This window comes from Pongo abelii, chromosome 1 (assembly GCF_028885655.2).
Source record: "Pongo abelii isolate AG06213 chromosome 1, NHGRI_mPonAbe1-v2.0_pri, whole genome shotgun sequence".
NCBI classification, from domain to species: domain Eukaryota; kingdom Metazoa; phylum Chordata; class Mammalia; order Primates; family Hominidae; genus Pongo; species Pongo abelii.
Genome location: NC_071985.2, coordinates 22,159,636 through 22,169,551, shown reverse-complemented (window position 1 = coordinate 22,169,551; position 9,916 = coordinate 22,159,636). Strand labels below are relative to the sequence as shown.

The 9,916-nt window shown below is 45.0% G+C and overlaps 1 protein-coding gene and 1 pseudogene across 1 annotated transcript; both read left to right on the top strand.

Moving 5' to 3' along the window:
* Nucleotides 1–147: 147 nt before the first annotated feature.
* Nucleotides 148–664, top strand: LOC100455815 (small ribosomal subunit protein uS13-like; annotated as a pseudogene).
* Nucleotides 665–3,433: 2,769 nt separating this feature from the next.
* Nucleotides 3,434–4,174, top strand: LOC129047706 (transcription factor BTF3-like). The gene has a single exon (XM_054519238.2). It carries the CDS (start codon nt 3,619–3,621, stop codon nt 3,925–3,927), a length of 309 nt encoding a protein of 102 aa, XP_054375213.1. The 5' UTR covers nt 3,434–3,618; the 3' UTR covers nt 3,928–4,174.
* Nucleotides 4,175–9,916: the final 5,742 nt, after the last annotated feature.

The following is a 9,916-nucleotide window of genomic DNA, read 5'->3' as shown; positions in this document are numbered from 1 at the left end:
TCCAGGAGATTCTGATGTGAGCTCAAGATTGAGAATTACTGATCCAGCTAGATCTTAGCTGGTCCTAGGGCTTCCCAGAAAGCGTTTTAAAAAAAGCAGAGATTCTCCTCCACAGGAGGCCTACATGCTGCCGCCTCTGCGGCCACCATGTCTCTAGTGATCCCTGAAGAGTTCCAGCATATTTTGTGAGTACTCAACACCAGCACTGGTGGGTGGCAGAAAAAAAGCCTTTGCTGTCACTGCCATTTAGGCTGTGGGTCGAAGATATGCTCATGCAGTGTTAAGGAAAGCAGGCTTTGACCTCACCAAGAGGGCTGGAGAACTCACTGAAGATGAGGCGGAACGTGTGATCACCATTACGGAGGATCCATGCCAGTACGAGATCCCAGACTGGCTCTTGAACAGACAGAAGGATGTAAAGGTTGGAAAATATAGGCAGATCCCAGCCAATGGACAGCAAGCTCTGTGAAGACCTGGAGTGACTGAAGAAGATTCAGGCCCATAGAGGGCTGCGCCACCTCTGGGGCCTTCGTGTCTGAGGCCAGCACAGCAAGACCACTGGCTACCATGTCTGTACTATGGGTGTGTCCAAGAAGGAATAAGTCTGTAGGCCTTGTCTGTTAATAAATAGTTTGTATACCAAAAAAAAAAAAAAAAAAAAAAGCAGAGATAGTGTGGGATGATTACCTGAGAAAATGCTTTAGCTACCTTGCAGGGGTGGGAGGAAGGGACAGGACCTGTAAATGAGGCTATTCTGGCAAGAGAAAGATCCTACAAATAGAAATGAACAGACAGCAAATAAAACAATCCAAGATGTATCTTATCTCTCTGCTCATACTGCATTAATTTGCAGCACTTCTAGTATATGGCTCAATGACGTAAGAGTATATTCACAGCATATTTCTCAGTTTAAATAAATGCTCAATGTGGGCCCAATTATGTAAAATGTACGTGCATATCAATCCATATTTAGAAAAAATATTAGAAGATTATATATCAAAATGTGATCATCTCTGGGTGGTGGAATACGAATAACCTTTACTTCATCCTTTATGATGTTTTGTTTTTTCCCCAATGTTTCCATAATAAATAGGTATTTTTTAATAACAAAACAACTGTAATAAAGTCACAAGCTTGTTGGGTCAAAATAGTCATTTAAAAAAATCTGTATAGCCCTCTCCAGAGGCTACCTCTCCAAGAATTTATGTCACACTGATAATTAGCACCACCTGTTACACTTGTGCTAAAACGGGCACAAACAATGTTGGATTCAGAACTTATAAAGAGATCGTTAAACTCATCAGCTCCAGTTGAAACCAGCACAGCAGGGAGAGCTGCAGAAAAATGTGAGTCAGAGCCCACCCTGGGGCTCCAGGGCCCTGCTGGGGCTGGCCCAGGGCCCTCGTGTGCTTCCAGCACATGAATCTGGGTTGCTGGGTGTCCTCAGCAGCCTGCAGGGATCCACTGTCCTTCTGCACAGCTTTGTTCGGGAGCCCCAGCACCGTCTCAGTTTTTACACCCTGATTTCCTACCAGGGAGAGGCCCTGGGCAAAAACAAAACAAAATAAAAACACTGAAAGGGCTCTCAAAGCCTAGAAAGGAAGAAAGGACAATGGAACGTGATGTAAGTGTCGCTAAACAGCCAGTGACTCAGCGCTTCTGCACCGTCAACACCAGCTGCAGCCTGCAGCGGTGGCCGTGGCAGCTCACAGAACAGACACACACACACACACACACACACACACACAGTGCAAACATTACACTGCCTGGAGAATGGCAAAAATTCTGACTCTTGGACTGTGCTACAGCCAAGAAGACAGAGAATCAAAGACTTCTGGAGCTTCAAGGAGCCTGGAAGAATATATAAGTATGTTAGATCTTAATCCAGTTTTCCATTAACATCTTTTATCAAGATCCCTAAGGAGGGCTGGGCATGGTGGCTCATGCCTGTAATCCCAGCACTTTGGGAGCCCAAGGTGGGAGGATCATTTGATGCCAGGAATTTGAGATCAGCCTGGGCAACATAGTGAGACCCCATCTCTACAAAAAACTAAAAATTAAAAATTTTAAAAAAAATCCCTAAGGAGTTGGACTTGTCACTGGGGTCAGATTCTCCAAACTGGACCCACTGTCTGCCTGCAAGCATGGCTATAACTCATTCTAATTCCTTATGAAACATCACACGATGAAATTTGGTTAGTGTGGTAGATTCTAGTGTGTGCTTCTGGAGGAGACTTTAGGGGAAAATTCTCACCCTTCAGGAGTCATGTAAGGGGCTGGCAGAAGATTCTGCACAAATCACAAATGGGAGTGGGGGCCAGGCATGGTGGCTCACGCCTATAATCCCAGCACTTTGGGAGGCTGAGATGAGCGGATCACTTGAGTCCAGGAGTTCAAGACCAGCCTGGACAACATGGCAAAACCCTGTCTCTACAAAAAATACAAAAATTAGCTGAGTGTGGTGGTGCAGGCCTATAGTCCCAGCTACTCAAGAGGCTGAGGCAGGAGGATCACCTAAACCTGGGGTGGTCAAGGCTGCAGTGACCAGTGACTGTGCCACTGCATTCCAGCCTGGGCAACGGAGTGAGACCCTGTCTCAAAACGAAACAAAACAACAACAATGACAACAAAAACCAAGTTAGGAGTAGGAATCTGTCCCACAAAGTTTCGACATGGGCAATAACTCCGTCTGCAAATGTATCATCTTATTAAAAGATATATTTTTAAATTTAGCCTTTACCTCAATCCAAGTCTGTTGAAGCAACTCCTCCCACAGAATGAGTTGGGCTCACCCGCTCCTCCCAGATGGCTCTGCTCCCACTGAGCCCACAGCAAGGAACCCTGCAGATTAGGTTGGTCTTAGGAGGCCTGACGCTCACCATTAACCACCAAATCCATTCGTTGGACCAGCACTGCTCATGGGATGTGATCAAAAAGCAAATTTATTTTTATTACCCACTGCTCCTTCAAAATTTATTCCATGAGGAAAGCTCTTTCCTGCCATTAGATAAAAATTATGAGTACTCCAGAATTTTTCTGCTCACTCTAAGGTATTAGATCACTCTATGGGCATTTTAAATCACAAAATACAGTCTCATTCGAGGAATTGTCTGAGTCTGGCATGGTGGAGCACACCTATAATCTCAGCGATTTGGGAGGCTGAGGAGAGAGGATCACTAGAGACCAGGAGTTCAAGACTAGCCTGGGTAACAAAGTGAGACCTCTTTTCTAAAAAAAAGTTTAAAAACAGCTGGGCATGGTGGTGCATGCCTGTAGTCCCAGCTGAGGCGGGAGGATTGCTTGATCCCAGGAGTTCAAGGTTGCAGTGAGCTATGATCATGCCAGTGCACTCCAGCCTGGGTAACAGAGCTAGAGAAAGGAGAGGGAAGTGGAGGGGAGGGGAGAGGAGGGGAGGGGAGCGGGGAAAGAGAGAGAGGAGAGAGGGGGAAAGAGAGAGAGGAGAGAGAGAGAAAGAAAAAAAAGAAAGCCTTTAGCTGCCATCTTGCATCGCCACGTGTGTGCGCCTAGTCTCAGCTGGTCCACCCAAGACCCCCTGAGCACCAACCCTAGTCCCCCGCGCGGCCCCTTATCCACTCCGACAAGATAAAAGAAACAATCATGAACCAGGAAAAACTCCAAGGAACAATGATCCACTTGAACAACCCTGAAGTTCAGGCATCTCTGGCAGTGAACACTTTCACGATTACAGGCCATGCTGAGACAAAGCAGCTGACAGAAATGCTACACAGCATCTTAAACCAGCTTGCTGCAGTCAGTCTGACTAGTTTAAGGAGACTGGCTGAAGCTCTGCCCAAACAATCTGTGGATGGAAAAGCACCACTTGCTACTGGAGAGGATGATGATGATGATGAAGTTCCAGGTCTTGTGGAGAATTTTGATGAGGCTTCCAAGAATGAGACAAACTGAATTGAGTCAACTTCTGAAGATAAAACTTGAAGAAGTTACTGGGAGCTGCTATTTCATATTATGACTGCTTGTAAAGAATTTTTTGTTTATGAATCTGATAAAATCTAGATCTCTAATATTTTTAAGCCCAAGCCCCTTGGACACTGCAGCTCTTTTCAGTTTGTGCTTATACACAATTCATTCTTTGCAGTTAATTAGGCCGAAGAAGCCTGGGAATAAAGTTTGAAACAAAGGTTAATAAAGTTCTTTGCCTAGAGGAAAAGAAAAAAGAAAGGAAGGAAGGATAGATTAGGGGCTAGGCATGGTAGCTTACACCTGCAATCTCAGCACTTTGGGAGGCTGAGGTGGGAGGATCACTTGAGCCCAGGAGCTTGAGACCAGCCTGGGCAACATGGCGAAACCCTATCTCTACTAAAAATACAAAATATTAGCTGGGCATGGTGGTGAGCACCTATAGTCCCAGCTACTCGGGAGGCTGAGGTGGGAGAATCACTTAAGCCCAGGAGGTTGAGGCTGCACATGACCCATGATTGCACCACTGCATGCCAGTGGGGGTGACAGAGCAAGAACCTGTCAAAAAAAAAAAAAAAAAAGGAAAAGAAAAGAAATTCAATGTCTTGGCCAAGAATCCAGAATATTAACAATTTAATATTCATTTAAAGAAGCGGCTTTCCAGCACTTCCCACGCCCATTCTGTAGGAAAGAGCAGAGCTCGGGAGACACAGTTCTTACCAGGCTCTCCCTGTTACAATTGTCCCGTCCATCTCAGCTCCCCAGGCTTGGATTGAATTTAGAATGTCTCCCAGCCTACTCTCTCTGCCATGAGGCTTCCATCTGTTGGTCCCCGCTCTCTGTGGAAGTGCAATTCTTTCCTAAATGCAGCCCTGTTTTCTCCTCTACCTACGTCCTCTGCCAAGGCTGCTTTCACAGGAGTTCCCCAAATGCAGATCCCAGAGTACGTACACATCGAAATAAGCAAATGCTACAAGTTAGAGTTTTCTCCTCTCCCTTCCCCAGCCAACTCTGGTTACTAACATTTACCAGCATAGCACTGCATGCAGTTATAAATGTAGTAAATCATACTGCTATATATTTCTATATCCAGATCCTTCATACGGCACGGCTGGAAGATAAGGTTCCCAGTCAGAGAGAAGGAGGGTGGATGGGTGGAGGCTTCGTTTCACCTAGGAATTTCCCCACGGGTAGTCAGAAAAAGTATGCTGAAGGAAAAGACAGCAGACTTCCCAGGGCCTGGAGGAAGCACCTGTTTTCTAGGAAAAGTAATTTTCTTTTTTCTTTTTCTTTTTTAAAATATATTTTTAGTAGAGATGGGGTTTCACCATTTTGGCCAGGCTGGTCTCAAACTCCTGACCTCAGGTGATCCGCCCGCTTCGGCCTCCTGAACTGCTGGGATTATAGGTATGAGCCACTGCACCTGGCCTCAGGAAAAGTAATTTTCTTTCTTTATTTTTTTTTGAGACAGAGTTTGCTCTTGTTGCTCAGGCTGGAGTGCAGTGGCACAGTCTTGGCTCACTGCAACTTCTGCATCCCAGGTTCAAACAATTCTCCTGCCTCAGCCTCCCAAGTAGCTGGGATTACAGGTGCCCGCCACCACGCCCAGCTAATTTTTCTATTTTTAGTAGAGATGGGGTTTCACTATATTGGCCAGGCTGGTCGCAAACTCCTGACCTCAGGAGTTCCACCCACCTTGGCCTCCCAAAGTGCTGGGATTATAGGAGTGAGCCACCGCGACTGACTAGTAAAAGTAATTTTCTAACAGTTCGAAGGAGATGAGTGGGTCTGTGTTCCTCAGAATGGGGACACAGGCTGGGTGGCTAGAGAGTGGCCCACTGAGGCAGGGCTGCCCCCAATAGGCAGTCTAGGTCCTTGCTCATCTGGCTGGCAACTCTCCCTGCAGTAGTGGGGATGTACCCAGACTAGAAGGATTGGTGAGAGCCCCAGACTCGGGATGTGGAGGGCTGGTTTCTGACTGTGACAGTTATGATGGTCCCTGGAAAGGGTAGGGGAAGAGGGAGAAGCCTGTGAGTTAACAGTGAAACACCCTGTAGCAATGGCCCAATGAATGAGGGATTGGCAGTGCCAAGCTCCTAAAGGAGCATTAACTGTGCTGGGGGCACGGATGCAGGCTCCCACAGAGGTGGAACGAACTGCCCTGGCAAGTCTAGGACCCGTGGAGCCCCACTGAGACTCCATCACCTTAATTCCAAAAACAGGAAAATGTTTGTAAATCAAATCCGCTCTGTTTTCTCTATTTCTCCAGATTTGTTTTCTTCTTGGACTCATTATCTTTATGGAAACTAGGTCGAACTGGATTCTTTTCTATTTCTATCAGCCATGTATAGCCCCATTAGCTTTCTAATACTGTTAGAGAGTCTTTCAATTATGTTAAAAATGAAGCCAAATGTGCCATTCTTAAAAACGTTTAAGCTTCCATGCAAGTTCCCTTGACCTGGTTTTCTTTTGTCCCCTTGGGACACAGAATTCCTGTTAATGATACCTTACGACACTGCAGAAGACAGGAAGACATTGATGTCAAAGGGCAGCTGACCCTTGAAACCGACAGACTGGAGAAGAGCCATTTTTTCCTTTCCCAGGTCACAAATGATGTGGGAGAGAAGTTGCCAAACACTGGCCTTGCTTGTTTTTTAAACATCAATTTAGGAAAGTATAGACACAAGGAAGAGAAATTCAATACTAATTCAAAGAAATGTATTTAATTTGAATGTTGGATAAACAATAGCTATGTCATGAGGTAATAATAAATTATATATTTCGACATCCAAATTTCGAGAACTTAGCCAGGTATGAGGATGTGTGCCCATTGTCCCAACTACTCTGAGGCTGAGGTGGGAGGACTGCTTGAGCCCAGGAGTTTGAGGCTGCAGTAAGCTGTGATCACACTACTGCACTCCAGCCTGAGTGACAGAGCAAGACCCTGTTGAAAGAAAGAAACAGAGAGAGAGAGAAGGAGGAGAAAGAAAAGAAAGAAAAGAAAGAAAGAAAGAAAAAGAAAGAAAGAAAGAAAAAGAGAAAGAGGAGGGGAGGGGAGGGGAGAAAAAGAGAAGCCAAAAGCTGTGCTAAGGAGTCTCAAAACAACACCCCCAACCCATCTGAGCATTTTTAGGCTTAAATGATAATTATCCCAGATCTGGAGGTAACAGGGCAACCTAAAACCAATGTTCCTGTTTATAACATTCACCCCCAATCTGACTTGCCAGTTTTAGGACTAAGGTCCTAGACCCAAATCTATGGTGTTGGGGTTGACAAAGATCATCTGATGATTCTATTAAACCAACTTAGACCTTTCTGATCTTATTTAAAATGGGGGATGAGACCGTGCCTGTACCCCTAAATCGTTATGTCTATTACTGTGCTACCATCTAATGGCGAAGTGTATTAAAACACAAATGAAACCCAGTCCAAAGAACACTGACTACCCTAATTTTTTTTTTTCCTATGACCAATAGTTATATCTCTCTATCTCTCCAGATAAGGCACCAAATTTTCTCCATCATTCATAAAAAATGCCCCCAGATCTAAGATTTCTGGTAGGGAAAAAGTAATAAAGTCTAATTTACGCAGAAAAAAATTATGTAACATTAGGGAGGACAGAGGGATTTTTCTAAAACACTCTCAAAGTGTACAACATAAGACAAAACATTATTTTAAGATAGATATTGTTTAACTTTCTCATATATGAGAAGTTATTAATGGAAGAAATATTAATGCAGTATAGTATGTGCATAATGCATTACCATCTTACAGAGAGGATAAAAATGAAGCCATCACCCTCTACAGAGACTATTCACCACCCTAAAAATAAAGTCTCATAGCAAAAATAAAGTTTTACTGTTACGTGATAAAAAAGATAGCGGATTACCAACATTTTTCCCTCTACTCCTGCTGGCTAAGATTTCAGATTATTACAACTTATTTGGGAATTTTCCTCCCAGGGCTAAATGTTAGAAGTGGGGATCATTTTGGGAAATGTACTAGGCAATGAAAACAAAGAATGCTCCTCCCCACCCCTAAGCTCTTCCTTTTCTCTAAAAGGGCACAGGACATATGTATTGGGGATTTTCCACTCCTGAGCAGTTCCATTATTGTCACCAATAACTCAAACTTTAAATCACATCAGGAGACAGCCAGGTCCCCAAGAACTCCTGGGACACAGCCAGCTGGTCCACAGTGCATTGAGGCTTGCTGCAGAGCCCCCAGAGGGTGGTCCTGTATGGGCTGGGAGGGTGGCATGGACAGGTGACAACCAGACACTCAATCAGTTGGTAAGGCACAGCTGCCATGGGAACAGAGAGTGAGATGGGTAGGTAGAATTAGAACACCCCAAAACATGGCTTCGAACACCAGTTGTGCTGTGAAATTTTGAGACACGTATTAGTACACTTAAAAAAAAATCTACAGATGCAAATTTCAAGTTGATTTCCAACCAGGGCGTGGACAGGGTCACTATAAGAGCAGAGAATATAGCTTCTGGGTTGGGATACACACTGATGTGCCCCTTCCCAAACAGTGCCTCTCTTTCCCACAACTATTGGAGCATGGAGTAATGGAAATTGTGTACTGCTAAATTATAAGCATATGTAAAAACACCAAACTGGGCCAGGCGCAGTGGCTGATGCCTGTAATTTCAGCACTTTGGGAGGCTGAGGTGGGAGGATTGCTTGAGCCCAAGGGTTTGAGACCAGTCGCTACTCAGGCAGCTGAGGCAGGAGGATCCCTTGAGCCCAGGAATTCTAGGCTGCAGTGAGTTATGATCAAGACACTGCACTCCAGCCTGGGTGACAGACAGCAAACTTGTCTTCGAAAAAAAAAAAAAAAAAAAAACAACTCACAGAACTGTACGAAACACCACATACATCTCTTCCCCTCTTGACCTTTATTTTCACCCCAGCCCACAGGTAAGATACAACCACCAGTCCTATCTCCTGAAGCAGTGGTTCTTAAACTGCTGTTCCCAACCAGCAGCATCAGCGTCCCCTGGGAGCTTGTTAGAAATGCAAAGCCTGAGCCAGGTGCAGTGGCTCACACCTGTAATCCCAGCACTTTGGGAGGCCGAGGTGCATGCATCACCTAAGGTCACGAGTTCGAGACCAGCCTGACCAACATGGTGAAACCCTGTCTCTACTAAAAATACAAAAAATTAGCACAGCCCGTAATCCCAGCTACTCGGGAGCTGAGGGAGGAGAATTGCTTGAACCTGGAAGGCAGGGGTTGCAGTAAGCCGAGATCGTGCCACTACACTCTAGCCTGGGCAACAAGAGTGAAACTCCATCTCAAAAAAAAAAAAAAAAAAAAAAAGAAAAGAAAAAAGAAATGCAAAGCCTCAGGCCTCATCCCATTATTACTGAATCAGAAACTCTGGGGGTGGATTCCACAAATTTGCATTTTAACAAGTTCTCTAGGTGATTCTGATACACATACGAACTTGAGAACTGCTGTTCCAAATGCAGATGCTGAAAGCGCACACGGGGATGCAGTTTGTTGGCTAAAAGATGGCAAATAAGGGTGTAACCAAGTCTAGCTAAAACGTGAAGCTCTGGAATCAACACCTTCCTCCTGTACTCCCTCAAATGTCATATGATGTGGCATTTTGGTCCAGACCACCCCAGCAGCTTTAATGGGGTCAGCCCACCTCAAGAGCCTGGTTATTTTCTCTGGGAACTGAAGCAAAGTAGTTGGAACAAAGCTAGTAATCTGAGGTAGAGTTAAATAGAGAGGTCCTTGGGGACCCTATATCTCCCTATTTTGTTTTCTAATCTTTAGGATCAGTGGTTCATTTCCTAGTCCAGCAAGAATGGTTGGCAAGTCTGGGCTGTTAGGTGGGAGAAACACCGCCCTGGAACACTGAGATCTCGTTGTACACAAAGGAAACAGCATGGTCCTGCGAACAGCTTGGGAACTGAGATAGCAACAGAGCCACCAATAGAACCCCGTGAAAAGAGGACAAAAA

Excerpts from the sequence above, each read along its gene's own strand:
- LOC129047706 (XM_054519238.2), top strand. The coding sequence starts at position 3,619 with ATGAACCAGGAAAAACTCCAAGGAACAATGATCCACTTGAACAACCCT.